Raw genomic sequence first — 27,750 nt, 5'->3', positions numbered from 1 at the left:
AGAAAAGAAGAATGGAGTACTAAGAAGAATAGACATATAGCAAGCCTCTGATAAGCAATTGTACACTTGAATACAAAACTGATCAAAGCTAGAAACTTTTGTTCACCAAGTCAGCTTTCCGAGGTGCATAATCATAACCCTAATTTTTGTTTTGCAGATTATCTGTTTCTTACGAGCCTTTCTTTTTTTCTTGGTTAATATCATCAACTGGTTTGTTAATTTTTGTTCTTAGATGTTGGTGTTTGCGTAGGTTTTGAAGAGGTATTTGTTTTTTTTTTTCTTCGTTGGGATTATCTTCCAGGAATTCAGTGTTTTCCTCTGTTTTGATCAGAACCGTTTGGTTTTGGAATGAAAACCAAAAGATATACAGTTTTTTCTAAATTTTATCGATCATTTCCCTCTAGAATTTGAGCTTGTTTGGGTCAAAACGCAGCTTATATTCAATATCTCGAAATGGGTGTTTCTGTTTTTGCAGAAAAGAGGTTCTTTGGTTTTTTCATCTTTCTATTCTTTGACACATTTTTCTGCTCTGCTAGTCGTCAAATTGGTCTGTTTTGACCAATTCCCGTTTCATTGATCACCACGTACTTTCCTGTGAATAGCTTGAGGATATACATGGTAAAAAAATAAACAAAACAGAAGAAAGTATTTACGTGTACGTGTAAATTGTCGAGATTTGATTGTAGTTGTGAAATTTACTCTCTGAGAATTGCATCTCTGTCAATCTCTTATGGTGATCACGTATGGGCTTGTGTTGGTTTTCCCAGTGTGTTAACGTGTTGGTTTCCTCCACCTTTTTGTCCCTGAATTCAAGGTCTTGGAATTTGCAAATGCGTTATCCATATCCTCTCTCTATTTGGTGACAGAACCGTGGAGTTTATTATTTATACAGGTACATAAGTAAAGTGAACATTGGTGTTGGATTGAGAGTGAAATGGTAGGTAAAGACAACCTGAGGGCTGAGGACTTGAACTTGTGCTTTGAGAAGCTTATGATGCTTGGCAAAAATGGGATTCGGAAAGGAGGGGTGAAAATGGAAGGTGGTATCATCACTGAGTGGAAGGATATTCCCACAGAGCTCTTGTTGCAAATTGTTTCTCTTGTTGATGATAAGACGGTGATCATGGCGTCAGGAGTGTGTCGTGGGTGGAGAGATGCTATTTGCTTGGGCCTTACCCATCTCTCTTTCTCATGGTATATATATATATATTTTTTGCTTCAAGTGGTTGTGGTGCTATTTTTCTTGGTTTTGTATCCTTTCATGGACGGTCATATGATCGTATCGTATAATTTGCCATCCTTCAAATTAGAAAAAATTTGACTAATTGCAGTTGGTCAAGCTTCTTTTTTTTTTCACCTATATATTGGTATCATAGGAGTGAGCATTTACCTTGTTTGAATTCAACTTGTAAATTTCATATTTTGATCTTTATGGATTTAACCAGGTGCCCTGAAAGGGGGAAGAGAATAGAGAAGGATAGGAGTTTTATAAGAACTCAGTGCTGCGCAGTTCTGTTGTGGAATCATTAGCTTTAAGGGTGTAAAGTCTTGTAGCTCCACTTCTCTTTATTTGTGTTATTTATTTATTATTATTATTATTATTATCTGGGGGGTATTATCATGCATTGTAAAGTTTTCTATAGCTTCTGTAGAATCTTACGGTACAAAGTTTAAAAACATAGCATTATGTGTACATTCCTCTTGCCCTATATGCTTACTGTGAAAACGTTGATGGAATGAGTTCCTGTAATTTGTACTATTTCTTCCTCATTCATGATTATAAGAGTTTGCTAAATTTGTAGAACTGATGGGCATCTCAAAACAAGAGACAGCTTTTAATGGTTTTTTTTATACCTATAAAAAAATGTTTTTCGTTTTTCTTTTTCTTTTTTGTAGTGCTAAAGATCATGTCATTGTGTTGCTTGATGTTTCAGTTTCAACTCTTGCTATTACACAAGCTTGCCTAGAAAGTTTCTATATATGTTGATTTTTTATGAGGGAATATCATGAATTGAGTTGGAAACCTGAATTCCTTGGATGGCTTTGTTGTTTGTTACTGTATGGTCATCGAAACCTTTTGTTTTTTTGTCTTTTTCAACTACTTCTGGTGATTTATATGCATTATAAATGGTAACTATTTTATTCTGGAAATCCTGGTACACGTGGAATCAATTGCATGCTGCCTTCCATTGGACCTTCATGTTTTTGTTCAGATGTGAAGCCGTGTGAGGAAGTCATGATTCTATGTTAGATCCAAATTATTTTGTTGTTTTGGGATATGATTTCTTTCCTCGCGGATTTCAAGATTGTTAACAGGGGAAGAAAAAGTCTTTGAAGTTTTAGTACCTTAGATATTTGAATTTTTCTGAATATGGTTTATATCCAAATGAGTTTAACCAATCATATCTTTTCCTCTTTTTTTACATTGTCTAAACCTGATAAACCAAGATATATGTATATATATAAATATATTTTTTCAGTTTCTATTTTACAGTATTGTCCATAAAAAATTGTTAATGATGTTGACAGTACATTTTTCTCTAAATTTTTAACAAAATAAGTAGATCCTGGTACCCGTGAATACCGTACCTATCAGATGGCATGAACTCGTTTTTCAGGTGCAGCAAGAACATGAACAACTTGGTCCTATCTCTTGCTCCAAAATTCACAAAATTGCAGAGTCTCATATTGCGCCAAGATAAACCACAGCTTGAGGATCATGCTGTTGAAACTATTGCAAACTGCTGTCATGATCTGCAGGTCCTGGACCTCAGCAAAAGTTTCAAGCTTAGTGACAGCTCCCTGTATGCCCTGGCTCATGGTTGCCCTAATCTTTCAAAACTCAACATCAGTGGATGTTCAGCATTCAGTGACAGTGCTCTTGCATATCTGGCTAGTTTTTGCCGTAAGTTAAAGGTTTTAAATCTTTGTGGATGTGTCAAAGCTGCATCTGACAGTGCATTGCAGGTATAAATGATTTTCTAAATTCCAATTGTTTCTTTCAACTCAAGTCATAAGAAGTGAGATAATTTAATTATATTTCTTTAATGATATGCAGGCTATTGGATGTTACTGCAGTCAGTTGCAGTCTTTAAATCTAGGATGGTGTGATAATGTAAGTGATGTGGGAGTAATGAGTTTAGCATATGGATGCCCTGATCTCAGAACTCTTGATTTGTGCGGCTGTGTTCGCATAACAGGTACCTGATATGTAGGGGCAATGAATCTATATTTTTGTTAAAACGCTAAAACTAGTGGGTTCTGGTGCTAACTTTCACCAAATTATGAGCTCCTTATTCAGATTCATCGGTTTCATCACCTGCAATTCCCTGGTCCCTTCTGTAGACTTTGTTCAACATACGGGTAATGAATCCATACTTTGTTGAAAAAAGGAATAGTCTGTCCTGGTGCTCAAATTTCAGAATATTATAAGTCCCTTATTTAGATGTGCCAGCAACTGGGCAATTTGCCTCATGGCTCCTTCTGTAGACTTGGTCCCTTTCTATGAGGATTTGTATGATCATAGGATGTTTCTCAACAATGCAAATAATGTCTTGGGCAACTGATTCGTTCTCTCTCTCTCTGCCAAGAAAACACGTACACCTGATCTCTGGTCTCTGTTGCAGTATACCAAAAGTAACCTGGTGGATCTCTATCTGCTTCGTCAGTTCCAACTGGCAGATGCCATTGCTTACTTGTTTAAGATGTTTCATTCTCTCATATGCCAACTAGTTGATGATCACTGTGTAGTTAAGATACTTACAGTCCCTATATGCTATAGTCATCTTTAACTGTAATGTGTGTTCTTGCTTCAAAATTCTCAGAAGGGAGAGATCAAAACGTAGTTTTATTTAGACGGGCTCTCTCTGGAATTCCTTGTTCTACATGGTTTGGAGGTGTTGCGAGCTGACTGTTGTTGGGAAGTAAAATTGACAGAGTGCAATGAGTTTGAATCCTTTAAGATGTTTTCTGATTCCCATTTTTTTGCTTTAGACAATGGTAATGTGTAAATGATTTAGTAGAAGTACAAAATTTAGGAACAATCAAACATGTAAATGATAATTGATAGTGTATTAAATCCGAAAAGATGCGTAGTTTTAAAGTTTTTTGGCCAACGGGAAGTGTATTGGCTTGTTATGATTTAAAAAGTCTTGACCCATTTATTCTTACATTGCAGATGATAGTGTGATTGCTCTTGCAAACAGATGTCTTCATTTGAGATCCCTTGGCCTGTACTACTGTCAGAACATCACAGACAGAGCAATGTACTCTTTGGCCCACAGCCGAGTGAAGAAGACTTCAATGTGGGAATCAGTGAAAGAAATTAACGATGAGGATGGGCTTAGGACTCTCAACATCAGCCAGTGCACGGCACTCACCCCCCCTGCCGTTCAGGCAGTGTGCGATTCATTTCCTGCACTCCACACTTGCTCGGGAAGGCATTCGCTTATCATGAGCGGCTGTCTGAACTTAATGTCCGTGCATTGTGCCTGTGCCTTCCATGCACACCGCACAGCCAGCAATGTTGCTCACCCAGCCCATTGAATGAAGGTAGGTTTGAGCTAAAAAGTAGTACGTATGTATTTTGTCAGAACCCAGCTACAATTTAAAAAGTAGTTTGAACTCTTGTGTTTATGCATGTTGATATGCTAATTCTGTGTGGGCATTTAGAGAAGCCTGTTACTAAAAGTTCTGTTGGTTATGGATGCTATAAAGTTGAGAATACATATCTCGTTACTAAAAGCAGCAGTCATTTACTCACAGCTCAAATTGCCAATCAGCATCTGTTTAAGTTTTTATGAAGCCTAGCCTTGTTTTTGTTAAGAGGAAATTCATTCAAAAGTTGCTGGAAAAGTCATGTTTTTTGTATGTCTCGATCTTTTTCTCCTATGAATCATCTCCCTAGAAATGGTTAAACAAGAACACAACAAAATTGATACTTTTAATTAAGTAAGAACACAAGAAGAAGAATCTGATGGCATTAGCTGCCTGGATTGGACTACTCGGGCGGTTTGAGCAAAAGAGGATATGCATGGAAAGTACAGAAATGGGAATCTCATTATATTTTTGGGTAATCTTACAAAAACTGCAATCATAGTATATGGTGAGGTAATAGCTCTACCAATAGTGGAATTCTGATCTGGTAAATTTCTGGTGTTTCACACAAGCAATAGGCCACCAAAAAAGCCCACAAATGATTTTGTAATTGAAATTTCAAAATTCAAAAGTTAAATTCAGTTAATATTGGAAATATGAAAATTCAGTTAATATTAGAGTTCAAATAAAACAAAATAAAATAAAATAAATCGATTGTGAATAAAATCATTCATAAAGATATTGAATTCTGAAAAAGAACAATTATATTTAGAAAAATGAAACTAGAATGAAAAAGGTCCTACCGGGAGTCGAACCCAGGTCGCTGGATTCAAAGTCCAGAGTGCTAACCACTACACCATAGAACCACATGTTTGGTAGTAAACAGGATTTTAATTATTTCAAGGCTCAACTCAAACAGTCGAACGTGCCAGCGTTCGAGTGTATACCGTGCGTGCAGATTGATAAATTATAATTGGAGGAATAACCCATAGCTCTTTAAAATACATATTCTAATTTCTTTCTTTTTTTCTAGGTTGTACCAAATGAATCTCTCAAAGTTTGGGGTGTTACGTTACATAATACTTTTTCTTGATCATTTCTAGGAAACAAAAAGCATGAGCTGCATCACACAGAATTAGCATTATTTTTAAATTGATATTACACAAAATCCATAATGTTTGAAACAAATACATTACAAAAAAATAAACCTATAAATTGATGTAATTTTATAAAATTCGTTAGATTTATTTTATAATAAAAAAAACAACTTTACTATCTGACGTACTAGATCAAGCTACATCAGTTTGTAAATTTACTTTTGTATAATCCGTTTGTGCCTAAAATATTTTCCTTTCCCATAACCCTTAAGCCCCGTTTGAATTCGAAAAACATTTCATCTCATATTATCTTATTATTATAATTTTTTCAAATTTTCATACAAAATATAATAAACAATTCAACTTTTTTAAATTTCAAAATAATAATAATATTAAAAAATAATATTCTAATAATATTTTATTCAACTTTCATCATTCATTTAAAATCATCTTATCTCATCTCTGAATCTAAACCAACCCTTAATGTTTGAAACATTTGCATTCTTTCTAATTCTAGATTGCATCCAATGAATTACTTACAAGTGTGGGGCCATACAAAATAGTTTTGATTAATCGGATCAAAGAATAATTTAGATTTCTAGGAAATTGAAGTATGAGCAGAGTATCACAGCCCCATTAACAAATTTAGCTGTTGTGCACTCAAATAAGTGCATATTTTAATTCAATTACAGGGGCAAGCTGATTAAGCAGTCTTGATCCAAATACAAAACCACAAAACATGTAGTTGGCTGGGAAAAATTCAGGCACTCTTTCCCCATTCTAATTGCAAAGAATCTTCTTATGAGAGTAGCACCCGAACAGCACAAAACCATCTTTTTCGGTGACTTCACTACTTGCCCTTCCCTCTTTTGCCATTTCTATTAAATTTTTTCCCCTTACCAGACTTGCCATTGTTCTTCATGTAGGAGATTTTGTTTGCCTTTTTCTGCCTATCTTTCCGAACTTGTTCTAGATCTTTAATTTCTGAACGTACATGAGCATTAGGCACATAATGCTGCTTCTTGCTCCCTTTAAACGTTCTATTATTTCCTTGCGATCTAAGATGCCCTGAAAATAAAAAGCAAGTTTTTGGCAAATTTCAACAAAGTTCAAGAGAAAATAAGATGAACAATCATCAGGGGCTTCCAATTCATTAAATTACCTGACATGCTCCTGGATTCCTCGGCATTCCCTTCATTCACGGTTCCTTTAAAAGATATTTTATTGTGTGACTGTTGTTTCCACTTCTTGTATATCCCGGTTTTATTGGCTTTTACTTTTGCACCACTCTCTGTCTTTATCTACACACCAGGTATAAAAAGAAAACGTTCATTCTTTCAGGCATGAAAATAAGTAACTCCCACATTTGTTGTGAATATATGAAATGATTTATTATTAAGCACAGGACACCGTTAATAATAAACAGATAGACCAATAGCATGACAATAACTAGCTACCCAATAATTCCATATTCCAACATGCACCGGAAGGGATTAAGCAACCCAGATCCATGTAGTTGTATGCCCTTTAGAGAGAATATCTATATATTTTGGCTGTTTTTCAAATTAAAGACAATCTGATCATCGCTAAAAATATGACATGCAAAAAGATTAGACATATAAAATTCCAATCTATGCCAACATGTATAACAAAGACTTGGGTATTTAAAGCAATGAGAGACAAATCAAAGGGCACATTACCAAAATGACCTAGAGATAACCCACCTAAATCGTATCAACAAATGAGAAGAATATTCTGCCATTGACCACACAAGCGGTCACCAAAATAGCCACCTAGACAACTTCCATTTCTTGCAAATGTTCTAAACATTATTTTTTTTTTATTGGCACCAGGTGTTCAGGACAACATCCCGACTAAATCCGGGGATGCACAGGCCCTCGGCAAGGAGTTTCCCGCAAGTGCACCTCGGGTAATTCAAGGGAAAAATTCCCTAGTCCGATGGCTCCTAAATATTGTTTGCACCCAAGGGGATTTGAACCTTAGACTTGGGGGAGCATACCCCCAAGCCCAAGGCCTTTACCACTTGAGTCAACCCCTAGGGGTTAACATGAAAATTTTCTCCACCCCCAGCTCTTATAAATTCAGTTACTTGTCCCTTTCGTGAAGGATTGGACCATTGGCCATGCTCAGATAAATTGCCATACCAACTTGCTTCATTATACATGAGTCAGAGAGTTGGCAAGTCCCTTGGTCCATGATAAGACAAGGAAGATCAAGGTAATGCCAACGGTGTCGAGGGCACCAAATTTGAAAGGAAAGTAGGAAGGCATAAAACAGAAATCTTACGACCAAATAAGATAAAACAACCCTTTACTGCTGCCCATAAAAAAAATGGAATACTGACAGCAAGTTTAATGCTCTGAACTGAAAACAAAGCCTGATGTTATCATATTCATTCCCACAAAACTCCGATGCCTAGTAATACAATTTTTCTCTCAAATGTCCTTTTTTTGTAGGTAAGAATGCCATAATTTAAAAGTGAATATCAGTAAGTTGCGGATAGAGACAAAAAGAGGAAAATAGTTTAAAAGAATATATATACCTTTCCACTAGCTGTAACACGGTCACCATTGTTTAGCTTGACATACTTTTTACTCCTCTGCACCAAAGGGATTTTTAGCGTCAAGAAGATAAACTATATCACAATAATTAACCAAAGGTTAATAGCTTATACTACCTTGTCCCAGTGAAAGTGAGACTTCTGTTTCTGCATGCCCGCACCATCATCTGCAACTAAATCTAGGACTGCAGTTTCCAACCTAAGATTAATATAGTGTCAGTAGATGCGCAGCAGTAAGAAAATACAGGGGTTTTGTATATCTAACTCACAAAATCTAAAAAATAATCATGCCACTTCACTTCATAAAAATATGTTCAGAAGTGAAGCTTTGATCTTGATATTGCTCACTTCCAGGGAGGAGATAGAGACAGACTGACAGACAGAGACGTGCACGTAGAATTGTAAAAGCATGTGCAATATATATATATATATATATTTTTTTTTGATAGGTAGAAGCATGTGCAATATACATTTACTGAAATACTAAAGCTGATAGCAGGGCATGTGGTAGATAAGTTCACTGGCATCTACAGAAAGCAGCCATTTGCATGCCAGAAATGACCCAACAACTTCCTCTTAAATTTCTCATGAATGGGTGTGCCCATGTATGCATGTATAATACTTCTTTAATCTTGCCATATACAGTTTAAACTTTCCAACTTTTCACTTCCAGGCTATTAAAGCTTTTTATGGTCCGGATTCATCGGAAGGATAGATTAGAAGGACGACATGCAAACTAAGCTAGATATTATGGGGAATACCTATTTGATCCGAAGTCTTGGTTAGCTCTTACTGCTAGTCCTGCTTCCATATGCTGAGAATAACACAGGATGCAAATCATGGTCAATCACCTTCACAATGTCCAGAGAAAATTTACCACTCATATTATGCTCCATTATCATCTAAGGGAGCATAAAATATGAAATAGCATTTTAACTATTGGGAATGTTTGGACTTTACTTCTTTACTTATCAAAATGTCTGGACTTATTGAACATCAAAAACTAGAATATGAAAAGATGCATAACCTACATGATTTGTTGGTACTGAACTTATAAAGTACTCCTCATCTTTGAAGCTCTTTGCCTTTCTTTTAGACCCACGAGCTTCTGACATTAAACAAAAATATAAAATATCATTAATAATTGTTTTTATCAGTAAGCAAGTTTATTGATAGAAATAGGCTTAGCTCAAGTGCACAAGATATAAGCAAGTGCAACGCCTAGTCATGATTGTCTAGAGATACAAGAAAGTCATGGAGATTCAAACCATTGAAATCTATTACAATTGACCAACGGAATAAAGTGTTACAGAAGAAGGTTCTGAGCTTTTCCATTGACCGCTCACAATCTTTAAAGCTTCTTGCATTCCTTTCCCACCAAAGACTAGTGGGGATCATTAAAAAATATCAAGGTCTTATCAAAGGTGCGCTCCCATAAACATTTAAAGTAAGGCAATTCTAAAAACAAATCTCTCTTTTTCTTTTTGGGTGGTTGGTTGCTATTCTTTCACCTCTTCTTTAATTCCATAACTTCCTTTACAAAATAATATTAAGAAAGAAATGGCCTGAGCAAGAATGGATGATACCCAGATAGTATAACTACTTAATTAAATTTCCTATCATTTATTATGAATCAACCGAATCATTCTTCAGTTTTCAAAGAAGAAACCCATATTCTGAAACTAACTATCCAGTTTTCAAAAGCCACAATACTTGCAATGGCCTTTTTAACTCAGGCTAAGACTTTTCTTTTTTATCAGTAAGAACTCAGGCTAAGACTTTTTTTTTATCAGTAAGAACTCAGGCTAAGACTTTTTTTTTTATCAGTAAGAACTCAGGCTAAGACTCTGAGGTCTTTGTATGTAAGGCCCCCTCCAATGTTCCTTGTATAAAGTCACAAGGCTGACTCCTATCAAATTTTTACCACATACTAAATTCTTCCATGATAATAATGCTTCAGAAAGAATCTTAATTCTGTTACCACATGCCAGGTTTCCATGAGTGGAATAAAATTGTTTGAGGCAGAACATCAAACCAATTATAAAGTTATAAGGATCTGATATGGAAGAGAACATTGTTTGTGATTTAGGAAAAACAAAAATAAAAAAATTGAAACTGTGGTCTCTAACTCCCATTTTGTGGCATGATGGCAGGCCCGATAGGGGATTGGCTCCGGGTACCAAGATAAATATTAAACTAAGCATATGACTCTACATTATACACATGTAAATACATACATAAGCGCATATATACATGATTACATTTGTGTTTGTGTGTGAGAGAGAAAAACATAAACTGAACAAATAAAAAAATCTTTTTTTATAAGTAAAAATATTATATATATATATCAATAGAATAAAAAAAAATCTTTTTGATAGGTATAAATAAGAAATGGACAAGGACAAAACCTTTTTTCTTCTGTTTGGAAGAAGTGACTTCAGGAATGACTTCCTGCAAGAGCCAAAAGACAAATAAATCAGAAACACCAGGAAGCTACAATTTAATTGCTAAAGTAAAACAGGAAATCAGATTATTCCATCAATATATCTTTTCTGATACCATCAATATATCTTGTTTGATAATTAATAAGGTTTATTAAAACGAGCAATCCAAGTGCACAAGTATACAAGAAATACATCGATCTAGAACTAGAAAAATATATAAGGAAATCATTACAATTAAGCCAATTACAGTATAAAGTAAGTATATACCACAAACCGATCGGGAGGACAATTGGGTACTGTGGCTGGGGATAATGTCGTTCCTTTGGTTTCTCTTCCTCCGTTAAACGATATAGCAAGTTCAACATCGGATTGGGTTCTGAATAAGGTTAACGGGTTAAAGCAAATCCTAGGGCTTTCATATGAAGAACAGGGAGCATATGAAGACCAATTTAAAGCTCTACTCACTGCGATTGAGGCGAGTCACGCGCTTGAAACTAAATCTCATTTTAAGAAAAGAAGGGAGTTAAAAGAGTTTTTCATGTGCAATCAACTTCAACGCTAAGGGAGGTAGCTCAAGTCGAGGGAAGAATAAATGGAGGGCATTATGAAGATGATCTCACAGTGGGATGTTCGGGTAGAGGATTAGTTTTATGGAAACAAGGGGTTGGGGAGGTGTTTTGGGCTTGATGTATTTTGGGTAGGTTTCATGGGATTTTTGGGTCATTAGGGGCTCTCTTGTATGGGCTAGGTGCTTTCTTGTATACGTCTAGTATACTTGTTTATTCCTATTGATATATATATATATATAATATTATTACTTATCAAAAAAACGTAAATACCACAAACCGTGAAGTATTCAGCTTTTCCATCCAATAGATTAAGTGCTTGAACCTACCATAGAAGTACATAGGGCCAGGCTTGAACTTTTTCGCAGACCAGGCTTGCACGGTAAAGATATAAGCACAAAAATGCACATAAGGGGAAAATGAAATGTATTCATGAGCAACAAAGCTTCCTACTAATATATGACCATGCCAGAAATTATCAATCTAATACCTAAGGTCAACTCGGAGCCATACACTACCGTGTCTTCCACATCCTCGAGCGCAATCTAGCCATAAATGAGTATTACATTCAGTTCTTCATGAATGCAACCAGATCTTCAGGCACTGACCTAGAAAAACACCTCTCTCTTTTTCATGTGAATGACTAAGATGTCATGGCAAGTAAAAATAAACAATACATGCACAACACAAGAAACACATCCTGGCATAAAACACTCTGGTTTGCAGAAAAAATATCAAGTGCTATAACTGCAAATCACTTTGCATCTTAAAGAACTTCAAAATCATAATATAGTACCTTTTTTTTTATAAGTAATCAAGAAGTTTTATTTATAATAATAGACAAAGCCCAAGTACACAGGAAGTATACATGGGAAATACCTATCTATAATGTACAATTGAAAAATCATAATATAGTACTTAGCAGATCTACCTCCTCCACATGATTGATAGAGCGTTGTTGATGCACCAAATTAATAATATCTTCATGAATAGCTCTCTTTTTCTTCATTACATCAACCCATTGACCAGAAGGGCCCTGAGATCAAGACATAACCTCAACATAATAAATTCAAGCTTATATAGAAATTTGAGAGAAGATAAGTCTGAGAGAATGTATGGAAGGCAAAATTAAGTTCCTGCAAATCATAAATTAGTGCCAAGCTCTAAAGTCCTATCATGTTCTATTTTGGGAAATATTACTCGTTTTAAACTTATGAAAGCTCTTTTTATCATATTAGAATTTCAGGCAAGCTGAGCAAATCACCGGAATAAAGTTTCAGGAAAACTGAGAATAAGGCCTCTCCAAAAAGAGCGGAGTAGCAAAACAAAATGAAAAAGGTTCTTAGGTGGAGAAAGAATTTAAAGGAGTTCTTATTCATGCCATCTAAGTTCACAAATATCTCTGTTCTCCGGAGAACATTTTGATGGGTCTGAGTGGATAATTTCCTTAATTACTTTTGTCCCTCTTTCTTCTCTTTTCCTTTCTTATTCATGGTTAACATGAAATTTTCTCCGTTATTTTCTCAAGTGGTAAACCAAACACAGGAAAAGTTTTAGGAGAGGTTTGGATTCAGAGATGAGTTGAGATGGATTGAGATGGTTTGTGAATAGTAGAATAAAAGTTGAATTATTTATTATATTTAGTGTGGGAATTTGAAAAAGTTGTTTTGGGATTTGAAAAAGTTGAATTGTTTATTATATTTTGTGTGGGAATTTGAGAAAGTTGTAATGATAAGATAAAATGAGTTGAGGTGGATTTTGAATCCAAACCTCTCCTTAAAGAGCTGACTCATCATATATTTCTTTCTGTACACCTATGCTTTCATATGGTTTCAACATTTTAACTACATGACAATAAGCATGAGGCATTATCAAATATGATAAATATGCTACACACCAAGTAAAATCCCAACGTGTACCATGAAAGCAAGTACACAACATGTAAATATTAACGATATCAAAGAGGCTAGGTTTTCATCATCAATAGAAAGAAAACTACAATTTAGAGTAAAACTAAGATAGAAGCGTTTACATAGGGAGATGAGGAATATACAATTATGAATTAGAGGAAACTCCTCTGCAAAATCATACAAGTGGAGAGTTACCTGCAGATGCTTTGATTTAGCAGCTTCGCCTTCAGCTTCAAGAATAGTCTGCTTGGGTCTAGCATAAATCAGTCGTTCTAGATGTTAAGAAACAAACAAAAAGCATTGCCAAGTAACTCTACTTAAAAGGAGAAAAAAAAAACCATTCTAGCAGCCAGCAGGGTACCTGAACAGTTTCAGGCGCTCAGAAAATGCTAAAGCCATTGATTCTCCACCTCCCATTATACTTCTGAATATTGGGTGCAAGCCTTCACAGGGTAAATCCTTTGCTCTTCTAATGGACTCCTTTGAAGGTAATGGTTTGGTTTTTGAATACAAGCGAAATGCATTGGTGCAGGTTCTCAGCATATAAGTCAGCTCCGCGGAAGAATCAATTACTTCCCTAACTCTATCTGAAACAAGGTCAATAACAGTCTGGGGAAAACGCCCGTAGACAGTTTCTCCATTTGCAGTTGCTTGATCAATCCTGGACATTACTCCATCCATGTCCCGCAAAACCTCCTCTTCGTTGGGCGCAGCTCTAATAGGTTTTGAGAGAAATAGATGAAGATCCAAAAGATAAGGCATATCCTCAGATGTCAGAAAAGAAAATGCAGTACCGGTACGACCTGCCCTTGCAGCTCGTCCAACTCTATGAACAAAAATTTTAGGTTTTGGGGGGAAGTCCCAGTTGATGACATTGTCAAGCAATGGAATGTCGATGCCCCTTGCTGCAACATCCGTCACAATTAGCAGCATAGTCCTTCTTGCTCTAAACCTTGATATGTGAATCTTGCGAGCATCTTGATCCATATCACCATAACATACAGAGGGCTCAATTCCCTCTTCTCTAAACAACGTATTGAGAAACTCCACATGATGTTTGGTGGACACAAATATCAACGTCTGCTGATCGGAACTAATTTGCTCCCTTATCAAATAGAGTAGAGCGGCGTGTTTTTCTTCCTGTCGTAAGGTAAAAAAGCAAACCTTGAGGTCAGGGCTAATCCTAGTTTCCAGATCAAGCCGCACAAGCTGAGGGTCTCGCAGACCAGCCTTGGCAAACTCGGCAAGGGCACTGGGCAATGTGGCACTGAAAAGCAAGGTCTGACGATTCTCACTCAGCTGTGCAAGAATCTTATGCAGCTGCTCCGCAAAACCCATGCCAAATAGACAATCTGCTTCGTCGAAAACAACATATTCCACTGTGCGCAACGACATGTCATCAACCTCGGACAAATGATGCATGAGCCTACCCGGAGTTGCAATTATAATATCAGGACTCTGTGCTAATTCTTCAAATTGACTCTCCATGCTATCGCCACCAACTAGTAAACTAATACGAAGATCTGCAATGAAACTCTTATTGGATCAATAATAGGATACTGTAAGAATATGATATCGGATAATACTAAGACCTTATCAAATAATATGCAATTAAAAAATCCATTTGTTTTCATCTCTATTTCCCCCAAAAAAATTTCTCAGCAACCAAACAATGGGCAGCCCCCAAAATTTTAGATTAAAAAAATAAAATATAAAAAAGAACAAACCCGTGAAGCGGCCGAGTTCCTTGGCGAACTTGAGGGTCTGGAGCGCCAAGTCCCGAGTGGGAGACAAGACAAGAGCCCTGGCGCCGCTCTGAGGGGTGTGTTGGCAAAGCCGCTCGATCATAGGGACAAGAAAGGCGGCGGTCTTTCCAGAACCAGTGCGGGCCATGGCGACGACGTCGGCGCCGGCGAGTATGAGCGGCATGGTCTTGCGCTGGATCGGGGTGGGGACTTTGTAGCCCTTCCGCTTGATTGCTCTGAAGACATTGGAGCTGAGGCCTAAGGACTCGAATCCTCCGGACTTGGCCTTCTTCTTCAGCTTCTCCTTCCACTTCAGCTCCGCTTTCGAGCTCACGTGTAGAGCCTCTCCCAAAGCCATTATTCCGAAGCTTCGTTAAAACCCTTCGAGCCGAAGAAGATATATAAAAGAGTTTGCATTCCTCTCATTTTAGAGGTATGGGCCTATTTTTGGAATGGGCTGAGGCCTTATTTGGTTAAAGATCGCTACCGATCCAACCCGAATATTCTGACTCGACTCAAACCGGACGTGTCTGACTCCTACTCCAACATATAGTTTGACTTTGATATATGAATATTGAATAAATCTTTATGACCTTCCAACACTTTATATTTTATATTTTTTTTAATTTTTATTATTTTTTTAATTTATTAAATATTTATTATATGACTAATGAATAGAAATTTTGAAATAATTTTAAAAAAAATAAATTCAAAAAAAATTTAAAAAAAATTAAAATTTAAAAATTTAAAATAATATAGAGTGTGGAGTATGGTGGAGGTTGTATAAAAAAACTCTATAACTCTCAAATTACTAAATTCATCTCAACTCAAAATTTCTTTAAACATAAGACCCACAACATTTTCCAACTCAATATATTTTTACATGCAAGACTCAAAATATTTTTCAACTTCAAATAAATACATTTAAATTTATTTTAACATTTAAATACATCTAAATTCATCTTAGATGAGCTCCATGAAACTCACTCTACTATCTCAATTCACTACTATTCATAAAAAAAATTCAATTCATTTCAACTTAACTCAAAATCCAAATGGAGCTTTAATGGTTTTATACTTTTTTTTAACATTTATTTATATATACAAAGACGATTTTTAGAGCTTCCCAATTTAAAAACTAAAATATTGAAATGTCGGTTTTGCTTCCCTTGTGTGATAATCATCCAATTTGCAAGGATATACCGATTGGAAGATTGAAATGTAATATTTGATCAGGAGAGATAATCTTGCCTTATTTTTTAGTTTTATTTATCAATATATTGGCAAATAAGGAAGGGAATAGATACTAAGGGGAAAAGTTCATTAGAATTTATGGCTGCTAGTAGAGTCCAAAAAATGAATCTTATAAGATAATTTCGGATTGGTAACAATTTTTTATCACACAATATTTCAATATATACCCATAAATAAACAAAAGAAAAGATTCGTATAAATGTTTTGAACATAAAGAAATTCAACAAAAATAAATTTATGAACTCACGTGACTTGATATGATATATCATAAAAAAATTTTAAATATAAACCTCACACTCCTGCACATCACTTAAAAATATGTGATTTTATCTTTTTATTCTCATCTTTTATGAAATATGAATTATGAGAATAAAAAAATAAAATTACATATTTTTAAGTGATATGCAGAGTGTAGAACTTATGTATAACACGACTATATCATATTATAAAATTATTTTTATTATAAAATAAATTTTTGTGTGACTGTAACACTTCTTATATAGAGAGATATATTTATGTATTTACAATGGTGAGGTAGGTAGATACAAGGGAAGAGACCAATGTTGGAGCCATCAGATAAACTAATAGCAATCATCAACCAATTTTAAGCTACATTTAGATGCTGAGTTGATCTCAAATGATTTGTAAATAGTAATGAACTGTTTTTTAATAATAGTGAAGTAATATCACTTACCAAACACAGCCTTAAGAATTGAGTTTGGGGCTGAAGACTTCAAAGGAAGACTCCAGGAAAGGGATTTCAGACGTGAGATTGACAAAGTATCTAGATTTGCATCAATTCCATAAACCATCAATTAAACACAAATTAATTATGTGTTGTTCAGGACCAACATCTTCAAAAGTCAGATCTTAGCCTGTTCACACTCTACATTGAGAAGAAAAAAGAGTTGAAGAATCTGCTTTTTTGTTACTTGCATGGATACTTTTAGATGATCCTAAGGCCTGCAAGACTTCGAAAATAAGGAAAGATTACAGTAAAAGTCTTGAATAATCATAATAGGAAAGATCATTAACTTATACTTGAAAAGCTTAATGCGTCTGCTCATGAAACATCAAACCGAACAACGATACAAGTGATATTATCAGAACTTCCTCGGGCATAAGCTTCTGTTACAAGTCTTCTTGATGCCTCCTCTGCATTTGATATATCCTGTACTAAAGCCACAGCATCCTGGAAGGAATAGAGACAGCTTTGTGAGATACTGTGATTCCATGAAATATAATTTATACTTCCGAGGGCATGCAATTGGTGTAGACATAAGAGAATACATAACTATCATCTCCTTCACTGATTATCCTCCCTTTCCCTTTAAATTATCTATAACTGGATTTAGCATCCAAATTCGTACTACTGAAACACAATTAGATAAGTGAAGGATATTTTAAAGGAAGGAGAGTATAGATTATTTGAACTGGCCTCATCTCAATAACAAGATAAACCTTTTTACAAAGAATGGGAACTCAGGTGGTCCAAATAATTCACCAAAACAAACCGAGGAAAGAGAATATCCATTTTCTGTTCTTTTTCCGATGAATTTAAAGGGTGCAATACATGGGTCCTTTTTACAAACTCAACCCCCCCTCCAAAATTGAAAAAGATAACCACCACAGCTTCTCGAAAGAAAAACTGAAAAGGGAATTTCAAACAGTTTCAGTATTTAATGGCAGAGTAATTTAAGGCTTACCAAACACTCACCTTATTCGATATGACATTCCAAAGTCCGTCACTAGCAAGAATTATAAAATCTACACCATCAATTTCTTCTTCCTAGGCATTGGAACATGAAAAAACAATTGAGTAACGAAACAAGGAATATAGTAAAGTGAAGCTCCATTACAAAATCTCCATATGCTTCAGCAATAAAATGACAAAATGTACGAGAACATTATCAAGAGAAAGGAAGTGGTTCACGGTAGCATGACAGCCAACTTAAAATTCAGGGCACTTTTCATGAATAGAAACTTACAAGATAAAACTACGAAATCCATGAGATGTATGGAAGCAGTTAAACAATGAAAGATTTCAAAATATATTAGCAGAGATTAGGAAAACAAAAATGTAAAACCCCTAGCACGATATTTTGTGGTTAACAAGGAAAGATTTGAGATTCAATAATGGAAAGAAAATTATGATTATAAAAGTTGCACCCTTTTCTTTTGCTTGGTAAGATTTTAACCTAAGACCTACCAAAATCCATCCCATCTTCCTTGCTACTTGAGACATATCATCTTATGTTGCACCTGTTCCCAATAATCTGTTTATTTAACCCTCATACATTCCAATAGAAACGCACTGAGCAAATACATTAACGTCACCAATTAATATCGAAAACTTGTTATAACTTCCTTTATGAATGACAAATATTGATGCAAGAAACAGTCAAGATTATCACTTCAGCATTCAAGTGGGAAAAAAAAAAGAAGGGAAAGGTAAAAGTTAACCTGGATTTCTGGCTCAGCAACAACATATTGCTTTAGTAGTTTGTCTCCAAATGCACGAGAAATGGCAAGAACACCACCAACCCTCCAAGTGCCTGTGAAAGCAGCACCATGTTACAAGTTCACAAGAACTGTTGCATAACAAACTAAATAGGTAAAAGAACAACTTGAATAGCTCAGCCTTCAGTTGCATTCTATTCTTTATGCAACACTATATGCAGATAAAAATTCCTCATTGCAGAAGTTATGGTCACAAGCTAAACCAACCACAATAAATGCATACACATAATACCAAGAAGACAAAATTTACCTGCCCAAATGATGAAACCTCCAGCCTGTTCAATCCGTTCACGCTCATCAGATCTTTCAGGTTTGTGATCAATCGACAAAGCAATAGCTGTAAAAGGCAACAATAATAACCATCAACCATCAAATTAAAGAGATAAAAGAGATTTCTTAATATGTATATTCTCATATAAATCAAGTAAAACCTATAGAAGTCAATCCATTGGTCTGGCTTATAAAAGTCATTTAAAAAAGGCAATTTTGGTCTGCAAATAGGTGGTGAGAAATTCTTGATTTCTTTAAGGTCTAAATTTCCTAATCTATACTGATGTTAAAGGCATGGTTGTAAAAAAATCCCAATGTTAACAGATAAGGCAGCAACCTGAACCAGCTCTAGAGGCAACTACTCTGGAATCACCAACATTTGCAACAAGCAGCCGGTCACCTAACAGCAGAGCAGTTGATGCAGTTGAACCAGCATCCTTTTGCTGGCCTTTTTCTTCATTGAGGTAATCAGCATCTGTCTGTCTAAATACTTCAACTACAATGGAAAAAGAAAATTTGTTACTGGTTTATGATCCACATGAATAAGTAGTTTAAATCACTCCATACAAATAATGACAGTAGAAGTTAATCGACTTAGTACCAATAGCTGTCTTTGTGTCTTTGATAAAATCTGGGTGGCTACTTAAATTCTTGAAAAGGTTGTTTTTTAGGTATTCAGCAGTTCTCGAACCCCCATGGCCTGAATTAAATGACAATAACCACGTAAAAACAAAACAGATAATTGGATAAGTAATGTCCCTACTCATAGAAAGAATCTTGAGCTTAAAAAAAACATCATCATATGAGGAGAGAAAATAATATCCTAGGCCGTACCATCGAAAACGCCAAAAAATGCGACCATCTGACCATCAACTTCGGAAATTCTAGTCTCGTAGAAATCCTCCATGGAAGCTCTCTTACCCTTGAAAGTGGAATATCCATAGTTGAAACTTCCATTTTGGCTTCCAGTAAGAAAGCTAATCATAAAAATAGAACATTTAGTCAGATATGTAACTTCAACCACTCTCGGACAATTGTGGCCCTGTGGGTCTATATAATATTTGAAATAGTCTTCCATTTGCCAAAGAGAAAAAAAAATGTCAAGAAAAGATTTCAAGCTTCACCACACCCATGGTATTCTTTGTAAACATATATCAAAGGTAATATAATCTTTCCATGATATATCAAGGGTTCAAAGACCTTTCCGTTAGGGTCCCCCGCCCCGCCCCCACCCCCAAAATACCAAACCGGACTTGTAGCTATCTGTCCGGCTCAATTTTTTTCTATTTTTTTTAAAAAATAAATTAATTAAAAAATTTATTTAAAATACTAAATTAAAATTAAGTGAATTATTAATATAGATTATGTAACTAACTCAATAAAAAATTATTTACATAGTCAATAATAATAAATTAGATGATAATTACATTCTTAGTTTATATAATTACTATATAATTAGTTAATTGATAAAATATTAATTTGTTAATAACATAATTAAAATTTTATATTTTTTATGGTGATAGGTTAGATGAAAATTATATAATTAATTATAGAATTATTATATAAATAATCTATATAAATTTTTTTTTTTTTTTAATTCGATCGGTTCAGTCCGGTCCAAGGTGGGAAACCCCTGGACCGGGACCGGACCAAACTAAAAAGTCTCGGTACTCTATTTCAGGGACCGAGACTGACCGGTCTTGGTCCTGGACCGAACCAACCGGTCCGGTCGGTTTTTCCGGTCTGGACCGACTAACTTTCACCTCTACTTTCCGTGATCTTTCCCTCACTGCAAAAGACCATGCCCTTAGTTACACATAAGGCCTGCCTGTCCATGTAGATGTCGATTAGGGTACATACTACATAATGATCAAAGTTGAATTGTGTAAAAGGTCCCATATTAGATTCAAAAGCATATGACAATTCAAAATCACAAAAATAGATTTTGAATTCCTAGCGCAATTTAAGTCAAGTCAACCCCAATGCAACGACTCTACCACTTGACATCACTGAGCATAGGATTAATTAATGCTAAATCAAACCCCAAGCCTAAAACCAGATTTGCAACTGTTTTTTATATGTTATTTAGCATAAAAGCGAACAACTTGGTACGTGCTCTCCCAAAATTAACAAAAATCCAGACCCAACCAACAACTCGAACGCAATCGGCACAGAGGATTTCCACAAGGATTTTCCAGCCAAAGCATAACATTTGAGAGTTGCGGTTTGAGTAAACTTCCAAAACCAGACCACACTTGGAGAAAAATCAATCAAACGGTAATGTGAAATTCTGAAAATATAGCACCAAACCAAAGAAATAACATAAATCTATCAAGAAGAGATCCCAACAGACAGACAAATAGAAATCTAACAATTAATACATTTAAAAGAGCAGCAATGAAAACAAAGAAACACGAGAAAGACAGAAAACCTGATGCCGCCACCGCTGAAAATGGCATCGGGTTCTTTGGAGGACATTATGATCGCCGGCGCTAGTGGTCTCGGGGGGGCATATTTCGCCTCCGGAACGGAATCACCGGCGAGGGTCTTCGGCTCCGACGGATTTGTAACGTTGCCGGGATCAGTAGCGGGGGTGGTGGTGGCAGAATCCTCTACTAGCGTGTTCATGCCCTACGGCGCTCTCTCACTTCTTTTCTCTTCCTTTTACTTGTTTTTTTAATAAATAAATAAATAAATAAAAAAGAACACCCACCCAAGTCCCAACGCAATGATTTTAGCGTAGATGACCCCACCTTCTGGTTCTGGGTCCCTCTCCACTCTGTCCGTTGTATGGGCTCCACTTTCAACTATCAAGTTTCAAAATTGGAAAATGCTGGAGCTCCCGCTGGAGGCTCCCGCTGAGAGCTCCCGCTGGAGCTCCAGTGTATTTTATTATGTGTTTTTTTTAATTTTTTTTTATATAGATGTTTTTAATAATTTTAAATATTTTTAAAAAATAAAAAAATTTATAATATTATTAAATAATACTTGCTTAATCACGAAGTAAAATATAAAATATTTTTTTATGATTTTTTATTTTACTTCGTGATTAAGGAAATATTTTTTAATAACTTTTTTTTTTACTTCTTAATTAAGAAAGTATCTTAAATGATGTTCTAAATTTATTTTATTTTTTAAAAAATATTAAAAAATATTAAAAAAAATTATATAAAAAACAATTTAAAAAAAAACACATATAATATATGCTACAGCCCCCAGCGGGAGCCCCCAGCGGGGGCTGTAGCATGATCCTTCAAAATTTGGGTTTGTTTGAATTGGAGTGAGTTGTGAATTATAATTTTTTTTTTAATTTAAAATAAATTTAATTTTTTAAATTAAAATGTTGAAATAAATGGAGATAAATTTAATATTTTAATAAAATCCGACACTGACAACTACTGATGTCAACACAGGTACAAAGAAAACTAACAACGTCAATTCAATCTTGTCTATGATTGCTATATCTATTTTTTATTTTTTTAAAAATAATAATGCACTTATAATCATTTTTATAAATTTTTATATAATTTTATTTTAAATAAAAAATAACATCTTGTTATTAAATAAAAATTTTATTTATCTTTTCCGACACCACATATTAATGTATAATTTATTTTTTTTATTATTTTTTTAAACACACATATTAATATATAAATATATAAATTTAAATAAAATAACAAAATAACAAATTATATATTAATGTATAGTATAAGAGATGATAAGTAAAATTATTTTTAATTTAAAATATAATTATATAAAAAATTATGCCTATACTTATATCCATACTTTGTTTTAACTTTTTCAACTATTGATCTATCTTGGTGGATTCTTATTTTGTACATCAAGAATTTTCATGGATTTATGAATACATTTTGGTTAAAAAAATGTTGGGAGTATGAAAGATAATTTAAAAACAAAACAAAAAAAGAACTGTAAACATATATGGTAAGTAAAACTCTTTAATTATAAAATAGATGAAGTTTTAACATATCTCGTAATCTTTCAACTCTGAATAGATCTAAAATGGCTATCGCTCTGTATCTCTCTGGATCGATATTTAGATTACTTTTGGATAGTGAAGTGATCCCAGATGATTTATAAATAATAGTAAAAAAATAATAATAAAATATTAAATAATAATAAAAAAGTATATAAAAAATAATGATAAAATATTAAAGCACAGCCGTGAAGCCAAACCAACCCCAGGAAAATAAAACTGAAACCGAACAAGATCATGTCCAAAGGTGAATGATTCTAAAATTGTGATCAAATCAAAACCATTCAGTCCATCGCATACGGATTGAAATATTATCAGCGATATTCAACTGATTCTTGCAAACCTTCGTTTCATGATCTGTAAAGGGGAAGAGGAGTCATTGTTTTTTGAACTAAATGTACACTTTCCCATCAAATTGAATTACATGTGAACATTTTAGATCAAATTGGGGAAGAAGGTAAGAACGAAATGCTACTTTTGGAGGGGAGAGTTTGAAGAAACAACAGAGTACAATCACCAAGAGCAGCAGCCACTAGCGGAAGCACCAGATTGTGGAGGTTTCTGTTTGAAGATGATAATCTTTTTCACCCCAGCTGAGCCCCCGGCCAAGAGACTAGGCGTCTCCAAAATCTGGCACATCAAGATGTTACCCTCGCATCATCCACACAAGTTACTCTTTAAAGCTCAACAAAATATTTGAGCAAATAAACCAAACAAATGAATGCATTCTTTGCTATAGAAGGCACAACCACCATAGTTATTCTGCTACATGAATTACGTTCTTCACCACATAATTTGGTGAACCAGTATGAGAGAGAGACACACAGAGAAGCATGGATTTATATACCTTCAAATCTTACGAGAAGAAGATGCAACTTACGATAATGAGTAATGCTAGATACAAGCCTAGGGCATGCAAGCCCTGTGCAGGTCCTTTGAGAAAAAGTGAAATCCACATTTTCATGGTGGATCTCACTTTTTTCAAAGGGCCATCATGGGGCTTACACACCCTAGGTCTGTATAAATCAGTTTCCTTGATGTACATGCTTCCTGGCGGACCTAAGAATGTCATTACACATCTAAACGTGACTTTATACTAACAAAGAATTTTGTTTCTATGCAGTATCCTTTTGCTGCTTGTGTCCTTGTGCCACACCTTCAAAAGGCACGAAGCTTAGAAAATTGTCGCTGGAGTCCAATCCAACAGTAAGATTCACCCCAAGAGTTACAAAAGCTGACCAGATAGATACCCCATGAGAATGAGCATGAATCTAGCTTGATTCCACTAAGAGGATCAGTTTTATTATAAGGGCAATCCTTATTTCCAAGTTTTTGAAAAGTAGGGGACTAAAACTTGACACCTGGAACCAAACCCATACCAGAACTGGTGCACATCCGAGGAATCACATATAGAAGTATATTATGATATAAAAACAATTTAGAGAGGAAAGGTTTTAACATTTTGCATACCTTTAATACAAGCTCCTCGAAGCATTGCTCCACATTGACTCGAGTTGCCGCACTACATTCCAAGAAAAGGCATCCATATTCTCTTGCAAAGTCAATACCCTCTTTTTTGCTTACAACCCTTTCACCCTCCTGAAAATACAGATAAATTCAATGTGCTTGACATCTTAATTCAAAAAACTGTTATAAGAAAATAATAGAAACAACATAACATCCCAAGAATCCTGCAACTAGAAAGCTCACAAGACAAAGTTCAAAAAACTGGGTACATATCCTAATCATGCGATCAAGGTTAATAGTTCATTGTTAATTTCCTCGAACACATTAAGAGGAAACTACCCAGGTGTTGTTCTCGCAATTATATGGTCTTGGGATGAGAGATCTTAGTACAATCCTAACCTTCAGACATTTTTATCAAGATCAGGATGCTCTCAAGAATCAAAAGACTATAAATGCAAGTTCAACTAAGAAATACCTTATCAACTTTGTTGCCAACAAGCATCTTGATGCAATCTTGATTTGTTGAGTACAAGTCAATTTCCTTGGCCCATATATCAGATAGATTTGTAAAGGTTTCTCGCCTTGTTACATCATACACTGCACCATTTACCAAATCCAATGACTAAGGTATAGAAAATAACCCGTCCCAATTAAAGAAGTGCAACATAAAAGGTTACTAGATCAATCACAAACATACAGTTGGGCAGAAAAAGACAAGAACATTGTTTAGTTTATTATTACCGAAAAATCAATAAAGGAGAACTAGGTCCACACTTAAACAGCACTGGTCATCCTTAAGGATACTAGTGAATCTGTAGTAGGGGATTCAATAACATCAAACACGAAGTTAATGCAAATCATAAGTAAAACAACTTACTTGTATAGAATTACAGCATTTCCACTCTATGAAATGAACAAGAATAAGATTTGTTTTTTAGAAAAAAAAGAATTCTCTCCAGAAGAACAACTCTGCACTCTCCAGAAGAACAACACATCTAAGCCAACAACAAAATATCAAGACGCTAGCAGTACCAAAATTTTACACACAAAGCACAAAAACATACACATAAAACATGAAATTAAGAGTTTTTTATCAGTGAAGAAATTAAGAAAAATAGAACTCAAAAGAGACAAATCGAGGATGAAGGCATGCATGATATGGTCTTCAAACAATCCCAAATATCAGCCATACATTTGCATTCCATTTCTATGCAAAATAATTAATCCTATGGCATGATGAAAGAAAAAAATTATGCGGTTGGATGACAGAAAAACTGATTCTGTTTAGCTCACCCCTTCCATTAAGAATTAAAAATTAATCCCAAGTTTGACCTTGACAAGGTAACCTAAATTTGAATTTATCCCAAGCAGTTTTAACATGTGTGTGTAATTTTATATTCAACAAATAAAGCATACTTGTTTACAGTTTTCACTAACAAAATAGTGAACTCCCAATGATATAATAAAGGCATGGATTTCATACTAACAAGGCACGGAGAGGAAAAGAAAGCATAGATAAATGGCGATGAATCAACATACTCATTATTATCCCTTGAGCTCCTCTGTAATATGAGCTAGTTAGAGTTCTAAATCTTTCTTGTCCAGCTTCATGATGAGAAAACAGGAAATTAATGTCAGAAACAAAGCATGGGAGCAAAATATAACCTGAATTAATGTGCTTTCAAAGTAGAGTGTGTGTGCACAGACACATATGTGTGATAAATAGCATATATTAATTATATAGTAGCTGAAAGGTGTAAAATACTAAAATATGTCACTCTACTCCATGAAACCCAACTGCATTAGTATAAATCAACATATCATATGCTCACCCAAAATCAAAGTATCCTTCGCATGATTGGGGGGTCCTTAAACCAGCTCATAATCCAGAGAATAACCAAAAATTACGTCTAATATTTTCAAGAACAACAACTACCGGTCACCAAATGCGCTTTGATTATGCATTATAAGGGAATCTAATATAATTGAGCTTTCATGTTATTTATCATAAATTTATAACCCATACTTTTCTATCACACTCTACGTAAAAAAAAACAGCCGATAACAGGACATTCCCATATAATGGATGCGGGAATCCGAGGTTTTTTCACACAACTCTAAAGCAGAGACTTTTCAGACAATAACATTTCATGATCAAACATTTGCAAATACAATAAACAAATTCCAGTTAAATACCTGTGTCCCAAATTACAAGCTTCAACTTCTTTCCCCCAATGGTAATATGTTTCACCTTAAAATCCACACCTAGAAAACATTTTTAATAATATAAATTGAATATTTGAGAAATCAAAGAAATAAATAAATAACAATTATAATAACAATTCACGCCATTGGTAAGATGAGGGGGAAACGCCAAACTCACCTATTGTCGGAGAGAGATCCTCGAAGGTATTGGAAGTGAAGCTCAAGAGGAACGCGCTCTTCCCAACGCCAGAATCCCCAATCAGCAACAACTTGAAAAGGTAATCGAACTCTGCTGGAGTCGAAGACGACGCCGTAGCCATTGTACGCAAACCTTAACAGTCCCAGCCAATCAACAACACCACCATTAACGTAGAATTCGATTTCTGTGAATCAATGGAATTGATAGGAAATAGAGAGAAGAAAAATAGATTCGAAACAGAAAGGATCTTTATCTCTTTATTGAGTGTTCTTGTTTTGCGCGCGCTGCTGAAAGTAATAATATTTTTAAATAATACTTGCTTAATTATGAAGTAAAATATAAAATATTTTTTTATAATTTTTTATTTTACTTCGTAATTAAGGAAATATTTTTTAATAATTTTTTTTTTACTTCTTGATTAAGAAAATATTTTAAATTTATTTTATCTTTTAAAAAATATTAAAAAAATTATATAAAAAATAACTTAAAAAAACACATATAATATATGCTGTAGCACGATCCTTCTTTTTAAACCATAAAAGACGTTAGAATATATATATATTAAAAAAAAAAAACAAATCTCCCCTTCTAACTAATAATGTAAAAAGCTCACCGTGGTCTTGAGAACAGAATTTTGAAGGAGGAAGTTTCGCATCTGGTTCCTAATTATTTTTCTCAATTCCAACAAGGGTGCGGCTACAATGCCGCCCCATGTTGGTACGCCCAGCGTAACTTTTTTTTTTTTTTTTTTCTTTTCATATTTTTTTAATACATTTAAATATATTTAAAAAAAATAAAAAAAATACAAATACATTTAAAATAACTTCCTTAATCACTAAGTAAAAAAAAAGAAAAAAAAAAAAAGAAAAAGGACAAGCGGTCAAATAAAGTGGACAAAA

General features: G+C 34.6%; 3 protein-coding genes and 1 non-coding gene across 7 annotated transcripts; 1 reads left to right on the top strand and 3 right to left on the bottom strand.

Moving 5' to 3' along the window:
* Positions 1 to 4,761, top strand: LOC109013670 (F-box protein SKP2B-like). 3 transcript variants are annotated; one of them, XM_035685704.1, is made up of 5 exons: positions 1 to 123; positions 893 to 1,194; positions 2,619 to 2,967; positions 3,059 to 3,200; positions 4,178 to 4,761. In XM_035685704.1, the coding sequence occupies exons 2-5, from the start codon at positions 935 to 937 to the stop codon at positions 4,543 to 4,545; spliced, it is 1,119 nt and encodes a 372-aa protein (XP_035541597.1). In that variant the 5' UTR covers positions 1 to 123; positions 893 to 934; the 3' UTR covers positions 4,546 to 4,761. The 3 variants fall into 3 exon arrangements, with proteins under 3 accessions (XP_035541597.1, XP_035541598.1, XP_035541599.1); XM_035685705.1 differs by having other exon boundaries at positions 4 to 123; positions 815 to 1,194; XM_035685706.1 differs by having other exon boundaries at positions 13 to 123; positions 867 to 1,194.
* A 629-nt stretch (positions 4,762 to 5,390) lies between these two features.
* TRNAQ-UUG lies at positions 5,391 to 5,462 on the bottom strand. The gene has a single exon. It is a non-coding gene; the product is annotated as a tRNA-Gln (tRNA).
* Positions 5,463 to 6,253: 791 nt separating this feature from the next.
* LOC109013669 (putative DEAD-box ATP-dependent RNA helicase 29) lies at positions 6,254 to 15,308 on the bottom strand. 2 transcript variants are annotated; one of them, XM_018995831.2, is made up of 11 exons: positions 14,922 to 15,308; positions 13,556 to 14,717; positions 13,390 to 13,447; positions 12,216 to 12,320; positions 10,683 to 10,725; positions 9,306 to 9,382; positions 9,036 to 9,088; positions 8,392 to 8,473; positions 8,257 to 8,313; positions 6,856 to 6,994; positions 6,254 to 6,761 (listed from the first exon to the last, which is right to left on the bottom strand). In XM_018995831.2, the coding sequence occupies exons 1-11, from the start codon at positions 15,295 to 15,297 to the stop codon at positions 6,544 to 6,546; spliced, it is 2,370 nt and encodes a 789-aa protein (XP_018851376.2). In that variant the 5' UTR covers positions 15,298 to 15,308; the 3' UTR covers positions 6,254 to 6,543. The 2 variants fall into 2 exon arrangements, with proteins under 2 accessions (XP_018851376.2, XP_035541596.1); XM_035685703.1 differs by having other exon boundaries at positions 9,306 to 9,379.
* A 1,664-nt stretch (positions 15,309 to 16,972) lies between these two features.
* On the bottom strand, positions 16,973 to 27,140 carry LOC109019307 (probable protein phosphatase 2C 11). Its single transcript, XM_035686047.1, has 15 exons — positions 26,831 to 27,140; positions 26,644 to 26,712; positions 25,987 to 26,052; positions 24,923 to 25,044; positions 24,451 to 24,579; positions 23,498 to 23,610; positions 21,732 to 21,783; positions 21,415 to 21,614; positions 19,818 to 19,960; positions 19,585 to 19,683; positions 19,321 to 19,479; positions 18,964 to 19,050; positions 18,657 to 18,748; positions 17,911 to 17,982; positions 16,973 to 17,385 (listed from the first exon to the last, which is right to left on the bottom strand). Exons 1-15 carry the CDS (start codon positions 26,970 to 26,972, stop codon positions 17,257 to 17,259), a joined length of 1,674 nt encoding a protein of 557 aa, XP_035541940.1. The 5' UTR covers positions 26,973 to 27,140; the 3' UTR covers positions 16,973 to 17,256.
* Positions 27,141 to 27,750: the final 610 nt, after the last annotated feature.

The sequence above is a fragment of the Juglans regia genome, chromosome 15 (assembly GCF_001411555.2).
Source record: "Juglans regia cultivar Chandler chromosome 15, Walnut 2.0, whole genome shotgun sequence".
In the NCBI taxonomy this organism is placed as follows: Eukaryota; Viridiplantae; Streptophyta; class Magnoliopsida; order Fagales; family Juglandaceae; genus Juglans; species Juglans regia.
The sequence above is the reverse complement of the archived record's forward strand: the minus strand, read 5'-3'. Positions and strand labels throughout refer to the sequence as shown.